We start from the raw sequence: 23,590 nt of genomic DNA on the forward strand, positions 1-23,590 counted from the left end.
GTGTCAAATGTATCCTAAAACAAAAGCTAAGGTTTTGAGGGATGGAGAGGTCATTCCTCATTACCAGTGGCTAGAGCCCCACTTCCTTAGTGTTGACTCTCTCTCTGTTGCTGACATTCCTCTCCAGGAAGCCAATGAAGGTTTCTATGTCTGCCCACTTGACTTTGCTTTGGATCAGAGAAGAAGGAACTTAACTGTTGGGGTGGGGCACCGTGCAGAGGGGCTGTGGAATCTTGAAGGAGATACCTTGCTGTGGAGCCTATAGGCAAGACCAGAGTCTGCTGATAGTCACCTATGATGTACTACTTGCTTGTTATATTATTATTTGTTCCTGCTTCTTATTTCAGATTCTCACCCCGTTGTAATAAGTAACTGTCTTCCCAGCCATCATTCCATATTGACAAGTAAATGTCATCCACGTTTGATTGACATCTATTGCTCCTGAATGCAAAAGTGTGATTTAGGAACCAATTCTACTTATTTATTTAAAACCATTCTTATATGTCAAATGTATTTGCCAGTGGGGTAACTCCCCTAACACTTACTCTGGGGCCCCTCTATTAAGTATTCTAAATTCAAGTGGTTTCTTCTTCCAGCTCTTCCACTGTTAGAGGTGGTGGCCGTTCTTTGTCATAATTTCCCCATTTTCCCTCCCCTAATGCATATCTGGGAAATCTGCTATGGCACCTACAGAAAGAACTCTGTCTCATGAAAACCAGCACTTTCGAAAATACCGCTTGCTTTATTGTAAGACTTTCAAAGGCCTTTGGACAAGGGATGACTTCTCCTGCACGTTGCATTTTTAAGCAAATGCAACTTCAAGTCCAATGATGGTGTCTCCTGAAGGGCTCTGCAATTGGAAGCCTCTAAGTCAAATGCTCATGCATGCTCTCACAAGCCTGCGGCACTTGTGAAAAGAACCAGCCCTCCTCCTTTTGGGCGGTGGGCAAGTTCATTTAAATCAAGAAATGTCCTTTGGTTTTTAAGTACACGTCACTGTTCTCATCTTATTTCATCCAGAAGGCTGTGGAAGCAAATGCTAAGGTTAAAAAAAAAAAAAAAGCACGCACATCTACTGTCTGGAAAATTGGAGAGAGCCCTCCTTATGTTAAAAGTGGCATTTTGAAAAACACCTGAAGCACTGATTGTGGATGAGCCAGAGGAGAAATGTTGTCATCAAACCTCCCTCCTTTCAACCTTCACTTCCACCTCCAACAAGAGCTGTTGGCACTGGGGAAATAGATTTAGGTGTGACCCTTGAGTCCTGAGAGCAGTTGCGCAGCTGTCTCCCTCCCCCTAGTATGACCAGCTAGGGCGCTGCCATCGTCTGGGTTAGACAAGGAAGTATTCAGGATTTCACTGTTCATCCCTTGCTGAGAGGGGGGAGAGGCCGAAAAAAAAAAAAAATCCCACATTGTCAGAGTAATGCCAAACTCTGTGTGAGTGGGATGAGCAGAGCAGATGCTGCAGAGAGATGCCAAAGCGGCTCCCCTTCCTCTGTGCCTTGGGTTCCTATAAATTGCTCCGGCGCGCGTTTGTCAGCCTCCTCTTCTCCTGGCAGGTGGTACCCAGGCAGAATTCTGCGTTCAGCTCTCTCGTTCAGCTTTTCGGCGGTGAGGCTCTCGCCGCTGCTGGCTAGCTCCTATCTCCTCTGTCCCTGAGCTTCTCTGAGCCGCGGATCCTGCGAATTGCCATTGCTCCGCGCATCTCAGGGGCCGCCCGACCCCAAGCAACCGCAGCCCTCTAGGGTTTGGGGGGGGGGGTGCGCTTCTGTTAGAGTTGTGGCTGCAGAAGAAAAAGAAAGAAAGAAAACAAAAGACAAGGACAGACGAACCAAGCCAACGAAAGAAAAGCAAGAAGCAGGGAAAAAAAAGGCAACTTCAGACGGAAAGTTGGTGAGAACTGGCGCAGTCTGCAAAAAAGGAAAAGTCGATCGCGGGCAGCAGCGGCATAAAAGTGTGAGCTGCTCCGGACGAGCGCAGCAGGCGGCAGCTGGCTCTGCCCTCCGGGTGGCCGCTCCGGCACCCGCCGCAGCCACAGGTGCGAAGGGGCTGGCAGGAGACGAGAGGGCGCCCTGAGCACCCCTCCCCCCAGCCCCCACCCCCAGCTCGGGACTTCAGTTCAAGTCACTTGGCGCCCTAGCTCCCTCCCTAGCCGCAGCCTCAGCGGGGGGGAGCAGGAGCCGGTGAAGAGCGACCGGCGCGCGCCCGCCCAGGGGAGTTGGGGTTCGAAGGGGGATTGTTTTCGGCTCTGAAGAGGTCCCCGCCCAACCTTCAAAATTTTGTCCAAAAGCAGACAAGAGGATCGGCCCGCGCTGAGCCGGCTCGTGGGCAGCAGGAGGCGCCTGATCGCCGCCGGGGCGCTGGGGGTGGTGATGGTGCTTCTGCTGGTCATCCTCATCCCGGTGCTGGTGAGCTCGGCCGGCACGTCGGCTCACTACGAGATGCTGGGCACCTGCCGCATGGTCTGCGACCCCTATGGGGGCACCAAGGCTCCCAGCACCGCCGCCACTCCGGACCGGGGCCTTATGCAGTCCCTGCCCACTTTCATCCAGGGTCCCAAAGGCGAGGCCGGTAGGCCGGGGAAGGCAGGCCCGCGTGGGCCCCCGGGAGAGCCCGGACCGCCGGGCCCCGTGGGGCCCCCGGGCGAGAAGGGAGAACCGGGTCGCCAAGGCTTGCCCGGCCCGCCTGGGGCGCCCGGCCTGAACGCGGCCGGGGCTATCAGCGCGGCCACCTATAGCACGGTGCCCAAGATCGCCTTCTACGCTGGCCTCAAACGGCAGCACGAAGGCTACGAGGTGCTCAAGTTCGACGACGTGGTAACCAATCTCGGAAACCACTACGATCCCACCACGGGCAAGTTCACCTGCTCCATCCCGGGTATCTACTTCTTCACCTACCACGTCCTGATGCGCGGAGGGGACGGCACCAGCATGTGGGCTGATCTCTGCAAAAACAACCAGGTGAGCGCGGGCAGGCAGTGGGGAGGGCGGAGAAGGTGCTGACAAGAGGGAGGAGACCCCGGAAATGGGGGTGGGAGCCCGCGGAGGAAGGGTGCGGCAACCCGGCTCTCCTGGCTAAGGCGAGGGGAACTCTGTGACATGCTGGAGAGGCGGGGGTCGTACGCAGAGGAGGGCGTCTTGCAGCCCAGACAGGGTAGTTTTAGGGTGCCAGAACCGTGCTCGGCGCGTGCAATTGAGAGCATAACCCTCAAGGGGCGAGAAACTGGGATCTTGGCTCTGGGGCCAACTCGTGAACTTGCAGCAACTGTCTTGCAGCAGGCCAGGAATCCCTGGTCTATGGCATTATCTGCAGTTTACCGTCGCTTCCAGCCTTTCTCTGAGAATGTAGAAGGTTTCAGAAGCCCGAAATGGGCGTGTCAGGGCTCCAGATTCAGAGGAGATAGACCAGCATTCCGGGGAGAATGGAAGGACCCCAAGAGCGAGTCTCAGACAGGGCTGCCCAGGGCTCAGACAGCACTCTGCGCGCATGTAATGGCACGGCCTTTGAGAGGCTTTGGGCAGTGAAACTCAATAGTCACTTTACACTCCAGTTAGTTTCCAAAGGAAGAACTGCTGGGAACAGAAAAAAGTTGCATTTACACTGTGACAGTATAGCAGCTGGCATGCAAACACAGGAAACCCCACTCTTGGAGTAGGAAAAGGAACAAGAAAGTGGTCCGGGAAGTTGCCCGCTCAGAGCTCAGCCCTTTCACCACCCACTATCTCCAGGGCAGCGCAGCAGAGGCTCTTCCTAATCCTAGCCTTCTTGATCACAGCTGCCTTGCTTGGCTTTGCATTGGCTGCAAAATAGCCTCAGATGAGCCTGAATCAGGACCTGCTCTTCAGAGCTGGTAGGTGGTGCCACAAGGGTCACTGGCTTGCAGTGTGGGCCAGGACTACTTTGCCTTTGTTAGAGTCAAGTCAGTGGAAAACCGAAGAATCTTTGATCTTGTAGCCGCAGGGAGAAAATACACTTCTAACTACCTGAAAGTATAATCAGACCTTCAGCACAGTCCAAGTAGCAGGCACCCGGTGGTGAGGCCTTCTTACTGGTAGCCAACTGTGCTAGCTGAGTTCCTGAGCCCTACACTTTGCATACTGACCAACAAGAAGAAAGATCCGCGTCCCTGTCATCACCTTCAAGATACCTAGTTTCACGCAGTAATTTTGACTTATCAAGGGCTGGTGTGCTCTAGGTCTTTGGTCCCCTGAAAATTCAGATATTATCTAGACCCAATTTTCCACTGAGCACCTTTAGGGCTTTTCTTTCCTTCCTTCTTTCCTTCCTTCCTTCCTTCCTTCCTTCCTTCCTTCCTTCCTTCCTTCCTTCCTTTTATTCAAGACTCATTTTAGTGTCAGATTTTTTTCCAAAGGTAAAAGATGACTGTCCTAATTATGATACACTTTTAAAAGGTATATTCTTTTCTGCAAATCCCTTCAAGAACATCCAGGACACTAGGAGTAATACAAAATTTTAAAAAATTAAAAATGAAAAAGAAAAAGAAAAAGAAAACATGGCCACCAGGAGGCACTGGCAGGGTTGTTCATTACAGCTATTATGCATGAAAACAATATTAAGAGAAATAAAAATTGTTCCCTGGACAATGGGGCTAGGTAGTTGCAGGAATGTGGCTAAAAGGACATGACTCACTATATGAAAATAGACAGGCTGTGTCTGGCTGGCCAAATGACTTATGAAGTGGCCCCCAGCAGGTAACTCTCAGACTCAAAAGTTAGGTCTGTAAAACACTACTGTACTAAAAATATATTTTTAGAGTCACTCATTAAAATGTACAAATGTTCCCATTTTGTCAACAATATAGAAAGGGTAATTTAAAAAAGAGCTGGAGATTGCAAACGTAAGAAGCCCCAGGAAGTAGCACAACAGAGTCAGATATTGGTGGTTAGATTGTAAAGTCTATGCATGTACCAGCGAGTAGAAGTCCTCAGAATATGAGTTCTAAAATTAAAAGGTGCATGTGTTTTCTTTTTAAGCCACTTCATTAGGGCATAAGTTGCTTCCTGTAACACTTGAACATTCAGGTCTATGGGAATCAGAAAAGCAACTGGGTAAAACACCTCTAATGCTCTTCATTGGCTGCTTGTCTCAAAAAGTGGGTAATAGGTAATTCAGAAAAATATATGAAGAGTGGCAAACAACAGCATGCACCTGAGTTCAGTGTGGATCATCTTAGAAAGTGATTATTGTGATATTACAGCTAAGGAGTTTTGTCTTTAGAATAAAACACTTTTGTAAAGTCTGGCTGCAGCCAGTGCCAAGTGGGAAATCTTGTGTAAAAAAACGTTTTAATTAATTTTAAAATAAGTACTTTATTCTTGATTTTCAGTCATAGTCTGTATGCTTGTTTATTAGTCACAGTTTCCCCCTCTGAGATGACTTAATTTGTTTTATAAAACATCAGCTCAGAGATCCATGCCAGAGTGATGTTCTGTGGATTAGGTGAATTTTGAGAAGCACAGATATTAACAATGAGGGAAGAATGCAGTGTTTCAATCTCGGAGGGAGCAATGTCTCTGGACCACAACCATATGAGGGCCATTTTATTTATGCTTTGTGTTGAACGCAAGGTCACAGATGGAAACATCAAAGGGCAATAAATTAACCTGATGTACCACTTAACCTTTTGTTTATGGTTCCACTGGAGTACAATGAAAATCAAATTACCAGAACATCAGCAACGATTAATTCAATTAGTAAATGTTGCCATAAATATTTTGTACAATGATAATCCCTCAATAATAAGACAATGCTAAAACTATACAGCTTATAATATTCTTACAAACATATCACTCACTATAAAGCAGTACATAAACCCCATGAAACCATTAGCTACACTTCATCATATCATTTGTTGAAAGCCCATCACAGTGCATATAAAAGGTAAAAATGGAGCTCAGATAACTTTACATAAATACAGGAAAAATTTCTAATGCTTGGATACTTGTAGTTAAAAACCTGAAAAAATAGTTTCTGAGCACAGTTAGGATAATGTCATTACAGTAAACCACCATAATAAAAACTAAATTGCCAGAAAATTAGTCATATAAAATAATTAGTGATAAGCCTTTCACTTAGAATTTATTAGTTATGGTAACAATGGATGGGAACTACATTGGAAAGAGTAATACTGTGGGATTTTATATTTATTTTTCAGAAGGAGTGATGATGTGCCATGTTAAATTAGTACTCTCTTTAAAAGCAGAGAAATGCATACTGAAGATAAAGCCAAGAAACTATATAGTTAACATTCTAAAAAAGATATTAAAGTGAATTTAGGCAGAAGTAGGTATATTGGGCCAGAAAGGATGCATTATACTCCCCCGACAAAATGTGGAAATCGGTGCACATTTAGGAATCTGAAAATAGCCTTCAGGGCGAACACATTACCTTCCTCAATAGTCTGATGGCTTCGAGGAAGAATTGCTGAAGTCAGTGGGATAGATATCAGAGCTTGAAATTCCATGTCCCATTATACTCTTAGAGTGTGATGGGTGGACAGGCTACTGACATCACGGCCACTGGCAGATGTTGGGTATTTAACTGGGAAAGTCCTGGACTGCCACATAGGTTAAAATGTTAGGAAATTTCTTTCTATGATAAAGCTACCACACTGGTTTTATTCAACAAAGGAAATAAGAAGTGCAAAGGATAACCTTCTAATGTGTGGATTCACACCAATGCATTAGCAGGTTTCTCTGGTTGTGCTTTCTGGACTTAAAATGGCAACACTTACTTCATTTAGTCTAAAGAACAAAGACCTACATTGTATATTTTCAAAAGGTTCCAGTCTCCAAATCAATGAGTCCTGGGTCCTAAAGTTTGCGTGTAGAAAACAATGAAGATGGACAACACTCAGAAAGCATATAATAAAATTGCTGTGTAAATGCTATTCTTATTAATAACAGCTGGGAAGTACATTAGTTTGATAATAAAGCAACATATTGCTAATATAGATAGTTGCTAGTTTGCATTTTAATTTTTTCACGTCCATTTAAAAATCCACATGTTTTAATAGTCAAGCCAGAATGATGATATTCTCATTGTGTAGATTTCCTTCACTAAGAATTAGTAACTAGATGAAATGAGTAAATGAAAGCCTTCAGCTTCTACAAACTAAAGATTAATTCCTAAAAACATATTATGAAGTCCAAGGACATTGTTACATATTGGTTAAAATGGATCACCTCACCAGTGGCAAACACATTTGAATCAAAGCTTTGAGTGTAATCACGCAGCATATTGGTTTCATTATATTAATGCTAGCATAGTGATGAGCAATTCTAAATCCTTTAAGCCCTTCTCGTTTTTTTGCTATATGATACTCAGAAAGGAAAAAAAATGTTAAAATACTACTCAAATTACATTCCAAGCGTAGGGTGTCAAAGAGCCTTCTCCTTTTGTGGCATTTCAGCATTAATGTGAGAACATATCTTCTCATGAAAATTTAATTTGAAAACCCACCATTTACATTCTGAAAGACATATATGGAAATTCTTGACTTATGTCCGATTTCTTTCTTTCTGCCAAGTGATAAAACCTAGCATATTATACCCCAAGCCATACATTATTACATAGTGCAGGTTTACAAAAGCCACTAAATCATTTGCTCTGCTGTTCAGGGAAATATCATTACAGTAGAACTGAAATAAGCCACAGAGTAGAAGACATGTTACTGAAATAAACCACACACAAGCCTGCCTTTTGAAACATTTTCCCATGGCAGAATCAAAATATGTCTAAATGAGGCTGAGGCATAGCTTGAGGAGGGGTGGTGGCAGAATGTCTATATGATATGATATGATATGATATGATATGATATGCAATTTGACTGTTTGCAAATGTTGATCAACCTACTAATGAAACAAAGGCAGAACATAAGCAGATTATAGTTTGCTCCCATCCTCAAAGCCAGATACATTGACAGTCTCATAAAAAGGAAGAGCAATTCAACAATAACGTCCAGCAATCCTAGAAAACTGCAATCTTAGGTCACACATTTAATCCCTTCTATAACTTTTTGTAACTGGTGAACTTAAATCGTTGGTTTAAAGGCACATATAATTAAATAATAAAAAGACACAAAAGAAGTAAAGAGAAGTTTTTGGAAATATGAGAGATGCAAACAAATATGTTTAAGTGAGTCACGCTGCGTCTGAAGTAGCCTGGATAAAAGGGGCTGTGCATGTGTCAGATTTCCAAAGCTAGAAACCGAAAGCTTTCTTCCTTTATTTTCCCTAGGTCTTGTACCACTCGAGATATCAGATGTCTAATAATTAGGATGACCCATTGAAGTACACAGTTAGTCGGGATGCTGTTATTTGATTTAAATTAAAATGCAAAACAATACTGCTATTTCCATTTCAAAATGTGACTGGATGTGGAGATTCAAGGAATCAGAAAAAGCAGCAATTGAAGAGAAAATTAGATTGGCATGCTTTATTTACAAGGACAGAAAGGATGGCAGCAATGTCCCTTATTAAAGCAACATTTTTTTTTTCTCTTTTCTCTTTCCAGTAACATAGTTGAGTTGTTATGGAAATTCCTTCTAAACCTATGGGACCAACAGCAACATCAGTGTGCTACATTGTATGCTATGGCTGCAAGTCTGCTATTATGTAAAAGGGGCAACTTAAGGATTCTCTATTTACAAACTAACTCTTGTCTGTTTCACATAGGTGCGTGCTAGTGCAATTGCCCAAGATGCTGATCAGAATTACGACTATGCCAGTAACAGTGTTGTCCTTCACCTGGAACCAGGAGATGAAGTCTATATCAAATTAGATGGTGGGAAAGCCCACGGAGGAAACAACAACAAATACAGCACATTCTCTGGATTTATTATTTATGCTGACTGATAATGCAGAGACTGAGCTTGCTGTTCTGAGTTTGAATGCTGGATTCGTATGGCTAACGTCAGTGAATCAAGGATCCCAGGGGGTGCCCATTGCTGGGCATCTCAGTTGTGTAAATGTGGGGAGATCAAATGCTACCTGACTCACATCTGTATCACTCAGACACATTATGTAAAAAAAGTATTTAACGCAAGATAAGCAGATGTGTGATCCACTACCGCCAAAGCAAATACTCCTTATTGTTAGTGTCCATGTGAATGAAGTCCTATATAGACCACAAATTTTTATAGAAAAATCTAAGACACTGAGTTATTTCTTCGATATCTATGATACTTTGGTGTACTGTGATCTTGCTGCTTTATTCACGTGTCAGCTTTGGTTCTTGTGAGTTTACCTGCTTATTATTAAGCTACTTGGAGTCTATTTGTAGTATAGGGAGGAGTCATTTTTCCCTGCAGGAGAAGGTCTAATTGAAGTAATGCTGCTTGTCCCCAAAGATACTGTTTGCCTTGTACTCTGGTTATCTTTAGAGCTAGACCTGGGAATGATTCAACTTGAAGCCTTAACCTGGAATTTTCTGGATTTGTGGAATTCCCAAGCCTGTGATCATTTTTACATTTTTTTCTTTTCATGTGAATTTTCTTTTCTCTCTCTTTTCTGGTGATGGTCTCTCTCTCTCTCTCTCTCTCTCTCTTTTTTTTAATAGAGATTGAAATTGTATCATAGGATTCCCCTCTAAGTGTGAAATGTATAATTATGTACGGTATTTAGAAAAAAAACCTATGTGTCCATTTCTTCAATAGAATACATTTAGACTCTCTTGAACAGTCAGAGAAATTTATTCTTTGGTATGAAGTCAGATGGAGGCTTTTGCCTTCTTTGGAACAAAAGATCGTTCATAACCTAAGGCACAAAAGTTTAACTTGAGCTACTGCATGCATCACCAAGGGGACACTAAGTAAGGCCTTCAAACAGTTACCACAAATCTGTAGCCTGAGGTTATTTCAAAATTAACAGTTTCACATAGAACCAACATGACAACAAAGTGTATATATTTTATATAAATATCTGCCACACACTTATTTATATACATATATGTTAGATGAAAATATTATATATATATATGGCTTCAGTCCACTAGGCACAGTGGCTGTACAGCTCAAAAATGAATTTAAAAAGTATATATGTATACACACAGAACCATGCACAAATTATTTGACTTATTTTAGATCAAAATATATTTTAGATGATACCAATACATAGAGTAGCAAAATAATAAAGGTGACTTCTCTTTCAGAGTTATTCAGAAAGTCAAATCGCAGTAGATTCCAGTGCCCTGTGTCACACATGAGACTTAGTTGATCCCATGGTAACTGTGTTCCATATGCAATCCATACTTTATCTGCATTCTTTGGCAGACGACTAATACAGGACTTTAGGAAGCAAGCAGCTCTCTCTTACAATGGTTATGAAACATACACATTTGAGCAGCCAATTAATTTTTCTTTCTGTTGGATTGAAGCTGATAGTGTAGTGCGAACCCATTCTCACTAGTTAAAACACACTGCCAAGAGCCATCTCTTAAGTGTAAGGGGAAGATCAAAATGCATATGAACATGTCCTACTCACACACAATTCCCCCTCTTACAGTGGAAAATCTGTTCCCCTTTCAGTTGCCTTTAAACATTCTTTGACAAGTAGATTTCAAAACCAGAGATTTAAAAATCTGCTTGGTTTACTGGGGAAGGACATTTGCATTTTTCCCTTTAAAGGAACTGGGCTGTTCTTTTGGCTCACTCAACTTTGGTACTTTTTGTTCTAATATACAGAGAGCTTGATCAGCTATGATCAACAGAAATAGCTTTAGTTTAGCAAACCTTGACTTTTCCAAGAGTTATGCATGGTGTTCCCATCTAAAGGTGGTGTTTGCTGTATTTAAATGCCTTGGTCTGAGTAACTGTCGTGATTTATATGATAAAAACACTTAGATCATTCATCAAGAATAGTGACTAATTTGATTTGGCCCTTCTGATATGTAAGGTAATTCACCAATGATTTGCTCCACTTTTAACTTCTATTTAACAGCATATACTTATGGATTGCAACCAAGGGATTAGAGATTTGTCTTGGGTACCAAATCACATATCGAGGATTCAAAGGATTAACTTATAAACTACCGTGTTCATCAATTAAGCATTTTAACTGACATTTTGAAAAGGCTTTATTAGAACAGAACTTCATGGCTGGATCTCTTCTAAAGAGTAGTGTTTACAAACAGACTGTCATTTCCCATAGACCTGACCTTTTCTTTAGATAAATAAGCATTATTTTCTCTGTTTAGGCCTGAGGAAAAAAGAAATAAAAGGTACATGAAATAAAAGGACTATATATAAGGCAAGCATTTCTCTTTTTCTTTGCATTATAACATGAATTAATTAAATTGTGGCCTTTGTTATAATAACTGTAATGATTCATTAAACTATATTATGTAATATATTTTTACTTTTATAATTGCATTTTTTTATAATTCACTATTGTTACACGTTCTTAGACAGATTTTCAAAAACACAACATAGTTAACAGTAAAAATGGAGACCAGAAAGCCAAAGTCAGAAAAAAAACTGATATATTTTGTTTACATAAATAAGTGGAAAACACATAGGTAACCTTCCAAAATTTCTTTATTGTTGTGAATTGGTAATTTTATTGCAGTCTCCTTTGGGAAAAAAATGTCTCAAAATTTAACTTCCCTTGTTGCAAAAGTGATTTTAAAATGCCATCTTATTCATTAAGCATTAATTAAAGAACAGCAGGGTAATTAGTAGGATCATCAATATTACAAGAAACATTAGGTTGCTCCAGAAGGGGGCAACTTAGCTAGAAACACTTTCATTTTTCTCAAGTAGTGCAGATCACAGAGTCAGGGTTGGGGAAGACATCCAAAATGATTCTTACGGGATATAGTTTTAAACTACTGTTTGGAAACATGCTCTTCTATATTTATTTTATTAAGGAAAGACAATGGGACTCACTTGAGCCCTGTGGCCCCCACCAGAGATTTCCCTGTGGTAGTTATCCAGCTTCTCATAGGAGAGAAGTGACCAGTCACCAGTTCTATGTAGACTGGATTAATGTCTCCAGTAGATTTGAAATCACCAACTATTCTCTGCTCATTGTATCCTCCAGGTCTGGGTTCGTGAACAGCAGCCATCCTATTTAAAAGTCAGCCATTGTTTAGGGTTTTCTATGAGTATCTTATCAAGTACCCTCTCAGTCAGACCTCTAAGGAGCATCTTAGGAACAATGTTCGTGAGGATGTGTGAGTAGCCGTGACCTCCGTACTTCATCAATCGATGCTTTGTGTGTATGTCATGTGCCATGAGAATCCGATCTTCATAGCCCTCATCCACTAGAAAATGGACCCTGTGTAAAAACATCAACTCATTACATAACAGTAGTTTTTCATGTGAGATGTTACCTTTCACTCCTATACTTACTGTGCTTGTAAAGGTTCTGCCTTTCACCATGGCATATGTACCAGGGGATTCTAAGTGAATACCGAGGAGGCGTTACTTCAACCTAGTATGAATGAGATCCCCGTTCTGTGCACACAGAACTTTCTACCGAGTCGTATCTCTGACAGTGTCTCCTCTCTCTAAAATGCTCATCATAGGCTCAATGTTGACTCTCCCTCCCCCAACCCAAGTCACTGGGCACTTGTGATTAAAATATAGAAACAAAAGGAATCTTCAGATGAGTAAAGTCAGCTGATTTTCAAGTGCAGAGTATGTGCTATGTCATTATACAGTCAATGGAAATGGTCTGGCAAAGTTCTCTGTATTTGAGCCATATGCTCCTCTGAAGTCTACAGGAAGTTTGACTTAGTAGTAGTCTCTTAGCATTAGATGAAACTGACCAAAGGATCTTAGTCTGTCTTCCTTGTCAAAAGGCTGCTAAAATAGCAAGCTGTTCCTTTAAATCTATCGTCAGTTAACTAAAAGACAGCTTCCTCACTGTAAAAAAAAAATGTAATCCTCTTTGCCTAGTTAAGAGCTGTAATCTGCAGCATGAGTCACCTCCTGACAGCCACCATCTGTATATGTCTGCACTCTGGACAGTGTCTGCCCCTGACCGCTGTGGGCCTTTGATGTCAGAGGTACAACTTGCAAATGATGGTTTTTCCTTGGGATGCTTGTACACAAAATCTCGTGAGCATCAAGAGTACCACATGCATGAGGTGGATGGATCAAGCTCGTCTCTGGGAGCTGACTATTTGATAGGTCTTCTGTTTTAATAGGAAGAGAGAGCATTTCTTGGTATTCTCAGGCACTAGTCCTGTTTAATAACTACTGTGATACTCGTGGGACACTACACACAAAAATCCAAGGCACGAAAATCTGCCCTCTGAGAACCTTTAAAATAAGTTACAATTGAATACTAGGCCGATTTAAAGGTCAAAGGAATGGAAGTGCCAGAAAGAAGATCTAATTTGGTGCTCAGTAAAGAAACAGAGTTCACAGGCACACATGAATGCCATGTCTGTTTTACAGCTGTATGGCACCTATTACATCATTAATGCCATTATTTGGCTTCTTAAAACTGATCCTGGAGTCCTGGTCTGTAGTTACTTTCTAACAAACTATATTTCAGGTGTTAGCTAAGGGAGTTTGATGATCATTTACCATACAAAGGGAAAAGCCTCATAGAAAACCTGTGCCATTCTGAACCTCGGAATAACATGAACGGAATGGAATGGGCAGCTTCCGGGGTGCTCTTGCTGTCTGATTGATTTTCCTGAGCATTCTCAATGTTTTACATCTTCTCTTATTGTCTGAGAACTGTAGTGCAGATGTAGCTCAGCAAAACAAGGTAGCTCTCAGGCTTAATGTACCACAGGCACTGGGCTCAAGCTCCAGCACTGCCTAAGAAAAAGTGGTGGAGGCACACAATCCCACTCCAGAGGTTGACACTGGAGGAGCTGCAGCAAAGGGGGACTACAGGCTCACCATTGGCCTCCAGCTACTTGGGGACCTCCCGGGCTATTTCAGACTTCTTTTGTTGTTGTTGTTGTTGTTTTCAAAATAACAAAGGAAAAGCTGGGGCATTCCTCTTCAAGCTCAGGGCATAGCTCAGTGGTAGAGTAGTTACTTCTCTGAGGACTTTGATGCATCATTACTATGAAGACATATGGTCAGACAAATTCCTGTGACATGCCTTTGTTCCACCTTGACACACAATAGTCTTAAGTTGGGAAGTTGTAGGAGAGAGTATGATGGATAAAATTGTTGCAATTAAAAATAAGAACCCTACAAAACTGTAACACTACCCCAGAAAAGGAGAAGAGAAATGACTCAGAAATAGAATCATATGCTGACCATTGGAATGTGCCTGGACATGCCTATGCCAAGGGTTCATCTCTCAGGGGATGGCATCTTGCAGAAGAATGGGAGTTACAAAGAAGCTGCCAGAAGGGAGGAACCACTACAGACGAGAAGACAAAAAAATCATAGCAATTATAGCATTACAAATGAGTTCGTGTTTTGCAAACAAATATTAGAGAGAGACTCCAAAGTGTGAAAAGGCAGAGATATAATAAGATTTGAGAAATGGAGCGTAAGATTGAAAACAGGTGTTAGACACAGAATTTCTGGTGCTGAGAACCAGAGGTAGGCAGAAGCGTGTATCTATGTTCCTGCATTTTGGAGACTGCAGACTCCCATAGCTGAGAGAAGTCTATGGATGAACAATGAAAAGCAAGTGCTCAACTGACAGGGAGAGTGGGGCTGGGGCACACACACAACCCCAGAAGCCGTTCAGTTGTTACCATTAGCTAGGTACAGTGAACAAATGCACAGTATTGATTTAAGAACAACTAAGCAAGAAATACACAAGCATACTTACAGCCTATACATATATTTTTTTATGTATACACATACATATTATTCAATATTTAATACTTAAAGTGCTTACATTTGGCTCAATGAGAAATAACCAAAACTAATTATTGTTCTTAAATTAATAGCCCAAAGGAGTTAAGAAGGATTAATTGGGAAGCCATCAGGCATTTTCCCACCACCATGTCCCCCTTTACCAGCCCCCTTTCCTGTTCCAGAAGGCCTGGTCGCCTCACAGAGGGCACAGTGATGCAGAAGGCCCACCCCCACTCAGCTTCAGGAATTAAAGGGAGCTCCAGAGTGGAAACTCTCATCTCCAAACTGAATTAAAATTATACTGAGGACACTCATCATGAAAGACTTATAGAAGATCTATTTGAAAAACAATTGGTGTGTGTGTGTGTGTATTTTGCTGGGAACCAAACCCAACACTTTACAACAGAACCCTGCATAGTCATTGCTCTAGCACCACGTTTGCTTGTTTTGTTTTGAGATAATGAAAGATGATGACTTACTATAGCGCAGTATTTTAAAATCCAAGTCTGTGGACAAAAGAAGGTTCATGTATGGGTGTGGCACAAATTGGTAGGACCTTAGAGAAACCTGTTTGTCTATCCTAACGGTGTTCCTGACTATGGAGATTAAAATTATGATATGAAATCAACTATAAGAAGCCACAGAGTCTGAGGAGATGGCACAGCAGGCAAAGCACTTGTTACATACGCACGAAGAGCAAATGTTCAGATCTTCAACACCCACATAGAGAAGGTGGGCACATAAAGTGGTCCACATGTAGTGCCAACCTTGGAAAGTGGGGTCGGCGAATTAGAGTAGCTGAATCCGCAGGCTTTGGGATCAGCAACAGACCTGTTCAGTATATAAGGTGCAGAGCTAGCAAGAAAGACACTCACCATTGGCCTTTGACCTTGACATGTGCATGCACATATGTGCCTCGTAGGCATGCATTCTACACAGACATACACAAAGGAAACAAAAAGAGGCAAAAGAATTTGTTTGCCAAAGAACTTATGCAAGTATCAAAAACAAGTAAGACAGTTTCATTGGCCAGATTGAGGATGCAGTTTGCTTATGTGGCATAAGCTTCACTTTACACAACTAATGTAAAATGTAGCAACCGGCCCTCTCAACCTAGTGGCACTGAAATGGAATCGGATTTTACTGTTACTGAGATCACTGTAGACACATGTCAATACGTCCTAGTCTAGGAACGCACAAAGATATTAAAGGTCACCATCCTCAGGGAGCAGCCTTCAGCTTCTTTGCTATAGGCATGGGTTTCAGGTATTTCCCTCAATGCTGCTGTGGACCTGTCCGATTGGTGTTACCTCTCTCTCTGCATGGGCGTCAGTTCTCAAGTCTAGTGTTTCTTACTCCCATCCCAGTAGTTTCCTTCTCAGATCCTACACTTCTGTCCTTGTTATCACAGGATCTCTGTTTCTGAAATCTTAGCCTTCCATTTCCCATGTTTCTGTTTTCTCATAGCTCTAACACTCATTCACTTCTTAAAGTTTCTAGCGTAACTTTTTCATTACGTCATTCCTAAGTATGTACATATTTCTTTATATGCCTTACCTCCAGCTTTGACTTTCTGAACTTCATTTCAGCCCTTCCATTGTTCCCCTGGCTATCAACTACACCTTTCAGATAAAAGCCCCAATCCTAGATTCCTTTATGAGTTCTCATTTAGTGCATCTACCCACAATGTTCCATGAACACTATCATCAATATTAAAAATATCTTTTGGCTAAATGGTCAGTAAATCATACAGCCATGCAGCCATGATTTCCAGCCTCACATAGGTCTAAGAAACACGCATCAAACCCAACAACTGTTCCTGTTCGTCCTGACCTCAGCAAGATCCTGCCTCTCATCTAGTCCTCCTTCCTATGGAAACAATCATGTATGCCTTGCAGGAAGATTGGCAAACACAATGGTAGGTGGCCCAGTTCTTGATCTTCTTGCTAAGGTATTTATCCACACCAACAACATTGCTTGTCTTCCGCTTTCCCTCAGCTACCTTCCTAAGCATCCCCAGCTTCCACCTATTTGTCTCCTTAGGAGTCTGGATTGATACTGCTTATCTTTTCAGTATTTTTGAGTAAATATTCATTTAATCTTTGTATATTCAGTACCAGACATTCCTATAAAAACTGCATAGTCCATTTTATAGAAATTCTATATCAACATCTGTGGATTAGCTTTCTTTCTTGGGCCCATTCTCTCTCTCTCTCTGTCCCTGCCAACTTCCCATCTTAGCTTCAGAAACCGTCCAACTTTGGAATAAGCTTCCCTGGGTTACCTGTTGTCTTCCAACATCGGCTTCACCTCTCTTCTCTCCACTGCCTTACTGTGTAGCTTTCACATACTCCACCCCTTTCTCAGCTCCTATTCTTCCCTCAAGCCTTTGACTAGACCATACTTACTGATTATGAGTTTCTTAATCTGAAATCCAGTGTTGAACCTTCAGCCGTGATCCTTCCTGATATCTGCTGCATATGGTAGGTGTTCAAGTCTTTGACTTTAAGCCTATTTTCTCACTGAGATCCATCACATTTCCCCTGACAGTATCAGCTTGAAAATCTTTCTACCTGTCCACAAGACATTGCTATTGGCTGTCTATTCAATATTGTGTCCCCAGGTCTCTCTTTTCTTTCTTCTCTCAATGATCTTATCTATTCCCAAGATTTAACAATCTCCTAGAAACTGATTAAGTCAACTCTATGTCTCAGCCCAGATGATGCTCTGAACTTCATGCTCCAATGTTAGCTATTATTTTAGGAATAGCAGTACTTAGATACTCCTAAACTAAAGTCTTCCTTGCCAATCTCAGATGGATTTCTCCTTTCAGATATTTCATCTTGGTTTATTTAATCTTCAGTCTTCATGCCATTCTGTTACCAAGACCAAACAATGTAGCTCTCTTTGACTCCATTGGAAAATGATTGCAGCTGTGGTTTTCCTCATTACTCTTTAGACAATGTTGGGAGGTTACACTGTATGGTGTTCATATATGGCATTTCATCATTTAGCTATAATTACCACTTTAATGGATACTTTTAATAAAGAATTTTCAATATCAGTTGTAGGAAACCTTGGCTTTAGTGTGATCAGCCCGAGGAAGGAAGAGTAGATTTCATTACAGGTAAAGGGGAAATAGCTTTCATTCTGCTCTTCTCATGGCAAACATGGGGTATTATCTGTTTCTTTTCAGCTGTCCATCTGCACGGAACATCTAAGGCTCTTCTTAGCTTGAGCCTACTTACTATGACTCATTTTGTTCTTGAAATAATATATAGAGATTTTCTCCATGGACCAGCTCAGACATAATTTTCTCTGCCGATGCTGCTTCAGCCTGCTTACTATGTTCCAAATCTTTGCTAATACTCACCCAGCTATGACATGCCAAAAGGGCTGGTAAAAGGGAATGTGGTGAAAGACTGAGAATATTTACCTTCTAATTCTTTTGTTATCATCAGGCATATCAATATCTGGGCTCAACTGGTAATTAAGAAGCTCCGTACCAAAGAGATCATATTCCAAGTAGCAGCCAAGTTGAGCAAACTCCAGCAGCTCTTTCTTATCAAATATAGACCTAGAGACAATAAGAGACATTGATGTTATTAACAGCATATTTTCTATGTTTATATATGCTGTGAATATGTAATGAATATATATATATATATATATATATATATATATATATATATATAAACTATAACTTTAGGAACTGGAGAGATGACTCAGTGGATATCATAAACAGTTGCTGCCAAGTGTGTTGACCTCAGGTTAATCCCCAGAATGCATGTGGTATAAGAAAGGAACTGATTTGCACAAGGTGCCCCCTCTGAACTCTGAATGTTCTCCACGGGATGAGCATGCTCACACAGACACTAAATAAATAAATAAATAAATGTCATTTAAAAAACCCCTATGAGGTGACCTTTATTCTGTTCAATTTCAACTGAACAAGGTCAATTCATTACCAGAAATATGGAAACCTATCTAGCCAAAATAATTTTACCATTCTAAAGTCCTTAGGAATTCCATGCTTACACTAATTTTTCAGATATTATCCAAGCAGAATTTTATAACACTCCAACAGAATTTTTTAGGATATATTCCATCTTCTAAAAATCTTTACTAGCCTGTATCTATCCTGAAGCTATCAAAGATATTTGATATCAGGTCTCACCAGACCAGTTAGACCAGTAATGCCAATCTGGCTGAATCAGGAAGCTCTTGATGCAAGGTGGCAGCAGGGTGATTTTCTTGAAAAATGGTTCTGAAATTAATTTCAAAGTGTATGTGGGTATCATTCCAACATATTTCAAAGGGGCAATATTCATGAGATTAATATGTTTAGGGGATTGGGGAGAGGAATTAGTTTGTGAAGTACTTGAAACAGAAGAATGAGGTCTAAGATGGCCAGCAACAAAGAAGGCTGAGTCCTGATACAGATGATCTGTAACCCCAGACCTGGGGGCAGGGAGGGGAGAAGCAAGGATAGATCCCTATGTCTCAGTGGCCAGTCTGCCTCCCTGAATTGATGAAGTCCAGTTCTGATGAAAAACCATGTCTCACAAAATAAGATGGAAAGCAATTGAGGAAACTCCTTAACATCAACCTCTGGTCTCCACATGCCCGTGTCCATACATACATGCCCAATATGTGCACACACTCAAATGACCACATACATACACCACTCACATATATGAGTATGTTCTCTGATGATTAATTTTGAAATAAAATTTATTACTTGTCAATATTTTATCAAATTAAACAGTATATTAAATGTCTCTCTAGTCTACGACACAGCCATGTAAATGAAGGGCAAGGAGAATATAGAAGCAGAGAATACAGACAAAGCATCAGAAAGCAGAGTAACATATCTCAAGAAATGTAGATTATAACAGCTAAGAAGGGATGCATTATAGCATCCCCAAATACCTTTGTAGACATTCAATCACATGTGGAAAATCAGGAAAGAATGAATACGTCCTGACAGAGTGCAGTGTGGGAAATAACTCAGAGAAAGAAACTCCATTCAACATGGTGTGAACGCCTAGAGAAAAATCCCAGAGAACAGAAGTGTTTGCTTGGGGGCTCAAACTTGGCCGATTATCCTTGTTTTGTAGGTTCTTACACACTCTGGCAACTTCAGGATCCAAGGATTAGTGCATGATTACACGTCTATGAATCTACTGCTAAGCAATCAGAAGTATTTACAGAGCCTTTCTCCCAAGCAATGGGATGATCAGTGAAGGTTCCATGAACCACATGTACAAGAGGTGCCTGCCTGCTTCCCTTGGGGTTTCCAGGGAGTAGACCGGACAGCTATAATGGCTGGTTCCTTTTTCTTCTTTTCACCAGTTTATCACAGTTTCATAGTATTGATTTAGTAGGGGACATGGCTAGGGAAATTTTCCTTTATACTTTGAAATGTGAATTGCCACTGTGCTAAGTTTTATTACTATAACCCCTTTTCCCACCTTCTTACCATGGAGACAAACTCATGCTTCCAAAATTACTAAGCTAAAGGAATATATGTTTTTCTGTAGTAAACATATTCTGTTTTTCCCAAAGAACCATGCTTAAAAACAAAATACTCACAACTAAAATAACTGGAGGGAGAAACAATTAAGTTTAGTGTTTTGTCTTTCGAGTCAAATCAGAATTAATTATACAACATGGGCAAGCTACTGAATGGGGAAGCCAGAGGGAGATGGAGGCATGGACAGGTCAGATTAGACTCTTGTTTCCATTCCTAATATTCCCCCATTTTCTTTTGGCCCAATGCTCTGGAATGAAGTTTTGTATATTTTAAGTGATGTATTAAGGCATATACTTAAACACCAACAATAAAAAATGCAGTAGGTTGGAACCACAGGAAAATCTTTAGTCTTAGTACCAGTTGAAAGTAAAAACCTATAGTCTGGGAAGGTAGCTCAAGCTGGTGCCTTGTTTGCCGAGCAAGCATGAGGATATGGATCTGATCCCCAGCATCACATCAAATGTCATGCATCATGGCAGATGCTGGTAATCCAGGGCTGAAGAGGTGGATGTAGACAGATGTCTGGAGCTTGCCATCTATCAGGCCTAGTCTAATGGCAAGCCCCAGTTCCAGTGAGAGATTTGCTTCAAAAAGCAAGGTGATCAACCCTTGAGGAATTACACCTAAGATTGATTTCTGGCCTCACATGCATGAGCATACATGCACAGGAATATCCAGATGTGTATTCCCCAGCAGCTGTGCTATTTTATAATCTTATCTAATGTTTTCCACAATTCTATCAGTTCTTGAATTCACAGATTAACAGGATAGGTGAAGACAATGTAATGTACTAATGTACTAAACTCAGTTCAAAGTTGGAAGCCATTCTCTTAGACATCATTATGTATGCATCTTGTCCCATTGCCATTATTTATTTACTTAGTGGAAAAACTAGGAACTATATGGAATGAATGCACACATAGCATTTGTCAGTTTTAAGCATGACATCTCATTTCTCCCTGACACCATCCTTAAACTATGTAAGGAAATCATAAACACCAAAGGGGAGAATATAGGTAAGAATGGGAAAGCTCTGGAAAGAGAAGAAAACGTGAGCTTATAGAGCACTCTAATTCCCAATTAGGAGCATAATTAATATGGTAAATATAATAGGTAAAATTAATCCTTTCCAGTTATCTTAGACACACTTAAGGGAGGAGAAGGAACTTAGTCATGACTATTGCTTTCTTTCTTTTTATGAGTCTCACATCGCTCTATATTCCTTTGAAATGCATCTACTTTCATCAGGCTAGACAAGATGGCTGTTTGTGATAGATGTACCACCCATATTAGCTGCCCCCACATCTTTCTCTGCCTCGATCAATGTTAACTCTACTATGGTTTGATTCAAGGGCATGCTCCCTAAAAGCTCATGTGTTATAGCTTGATCTCCAGTAGAAGTCCAGAGAAGTAGAACCCAGCAGGAGGCCTTCTAGTCACTGGGTGTCTTCTAGGCATTGTGGTGATGCCTTTGCAAGGAATATACTGGGATGTCAATCCCTTCTTCTTCCACTCTTAACATGGCCATGAGTTGAAGATCTTTGTCTTGCTAAGTGCTTCCACCATGGCATTCAGTATTCACAGAAGAGGAGTTTCAAGGAAATATATCCTCCTGAATGTGGACTCACTATCTTCATAACTAAGATCCTCCTCCTCCTCCTCCTCCTCCTCCTTTTTTTTTATCCTGCGACAGTATTTCACTATGTAGATCTGGCTGTCTTGGAACTCACCAAATATACCAGGCTGGCCTTGAGCTCACAGAGATCAGCCTGCCTCTGATTCCCAAGTGCTAGGATTAAAAGTGTGTGCCACTACATCTGGTGGACCCAAATTCTTTATAATTTGATTCATTTCACACTGTTGCTGTCTGTCATCATAGAATGAAACACAGAGAGAAAAATAAAGGGTCTAGAGACAAGATATATTCATTAGGAAATGTCCCAGTAACTTATTTCTTCCAATCAGTTACCACCTTCTGTCAGTCCATCCAGCTGTGAAGTCATCAATAGACTATGGGTGAAGTTACTCTCCTAGAGACTCTATCACTTTCCAATGGTTTCAACACATGGTGATCAAACACATGAGCCTTTAGAAGGAACATGCATATCCAAACTATAATATAGGCATTTGATAAAAAATGTATGTAATAAACACATCTCCATTATACAGACTGAAAAGACATATCTTCAAAAAGATAATCAGCTCCCAGTGGTGTTGTGAAGAAACTCAGACTTCTCTGTGTTCAGGAGTCCTGGTCTACCAGCCTCACGAATCCTGAGAATATCTGCAACACCAGAGAAGCCCTGCTCCATGCCATTGATTCTTACTCTGTGGAGAAACAGGCTCACCTACCTACTGCTCCTTGAATGTAATTTTCCTGTGTGAAACTGATGTTCAGTTAGTTAGATGATTTCCAGTGACTGGAGTTGTGTTATTGCAGTTTTGTTTGCACAAACAATTTTATTTCATTTGAAGAAGGGTTAATGCCAAATGTCAATATGGTTCCCTGGAAAAATGGACTCTACTTGAAGTCTGTCAGGTGAGATCTCAACTCTTCCAGCCATTAGTTATCGCAAAGGATCATTTGCTAACCTCAACCAGTCCTCCTCATCCCATAATTTATATCCATGAATAATTCTATATTCTTTTCTATTCTAACAGTCTTAAAATTTTAAGATAAGTCATCCAGAGTAACTTAAGGTCTATGGAAAAGACAGATGTTTTAAAGTAATAATTATGATGAAGTGTTTCAGAATTTTTATAATGCAGAAAAAATACAAGGTATTATGAAAACAGTGAAGGAAGGGATTCACTTGAGCTGAGTCTTGAAGTATCTCATTTACATAAAGCTTGGTTCAGGTGTTGCATAAGAGGTGCATAATACAGAGGAACATCTGTTAAGAGTTAAGAACAGAGTTTATTGCTCTTGAATGTAAGGCAATAGTTTATTAGATGCAAAGTACATCCATCCATCCATCCATCCATCCATCCATCCATCCATCCATCCATCCATCCATCCAATCATCTGTCTATCCGTCTATCTATCCATGTACCCATATGCCCAGTAAAACATCCATTTATCTAACCAATTAGTAAGAAATTAATGGCTTTCAAAGACAAATAGCACACAGTTCCGTCCTTTGAAAAAAATTTAGTATCTATAAAGGGAAAAAAAACACCTAAACAAATAATTGTTTTACAGAATTTACAGAGAATCATGATAACAGTACTTCTAAGAATGAGGCTAGC

At 40.9% G+C, this 23,590-nt stretch overlaps 2 protein-coding genes across 3 annotated transcripts in view; one reads left to right on the forward strand and one right to left on the reverse strand.

Annotated features, from left to right (window-relative positions):
- The first annotated feature begins 1,400 nt into the window (after nucleotides 1–1,400).
- C1ql3 (complement C1q like 3) lies at nucleotides 1,401–11,332 on the forward strand. Its single transcript, XM_021156501.3, has 2 exons — nucleotides 1,401–2,962; nucleotides 8,699–11,332. Exons 1-2 carry the CDS (start codon nucleotides 2,375–2,377, stop codon nucleotides 8,876–8,878), a joined length of 768 nt encoding a protein of 255 aa, XP_021012160.1. The 5' UTR covers nucleotides 1,401–2,374; the 3' UTR covers nucleotides 8,879–11,332.
- Nucleotides 11,333–11,341: 9 nt separating this feature from the next.
- Nucleotides 11,342–23,590, reverse strand: part of Pter (phosphotriesterase related) — a 60,661-nt gene continuing 48,412 nt past the window's right edge. The window contains exons 4-6 of one of the 2 annotated variants that reach the window (XM_029470377.2): nucleotides 18,242–18,382; nucleotides 15,681–15,736; nucleotides 14,259–14,356 (exon numbers count right to left, since the gene is read on the reverse strand). In XM_029470377.2, coding sequence (XP_029326237.2) covers nucleotides 14,274–14,356; nucleotides 15,681–15,736; nucleotides 18,242–18,382 — 280 coding nt within the window. In that variant the 3' untranslated portion in view covers nucleotides 14,259–14,273. Of the gene's footprint in view, nucleotides 12,299–14,258; nucleotides 14,357–15,680; nucleotides 15,737–18,241; nucleotides 18,383–23,590 lie in introns of those variants that run through there. The other variant, XM_021156499.2, reaches the window with a different exon arrangement.

This window comes from Mus caroli, unplaced genomic scaffold (genome assembly GCF_978045245.1).
Source record: "Mus caroli unplaced genomic scaffold, Mus_caroli_1 scaffold_2, whole genome shotgun sequence".
Classification (NCBI taxonomy): domain Eukaryota; kingdom Metazoa; phylum Chordata; class Mammalia; order Rodentia; family Muridae; genus Mus; species Mus caroli.

Coding starts and splice junctions, on each gene's coding strand:
- C1ql3 (XM_021156501.3), top strand. CDS start 2,375: ATGGTGCTTCTGCTGGTCATCCTCATCCCGGTGCTGGTGAGCTCGGCC. Junction 2,963..8,698: donor ATCTCTGCAAAAACAACCAG/GTGAGCGCGGGC, acceptor TGTTTCACATAG/GTGCGTGCTAGTGCAATTGC.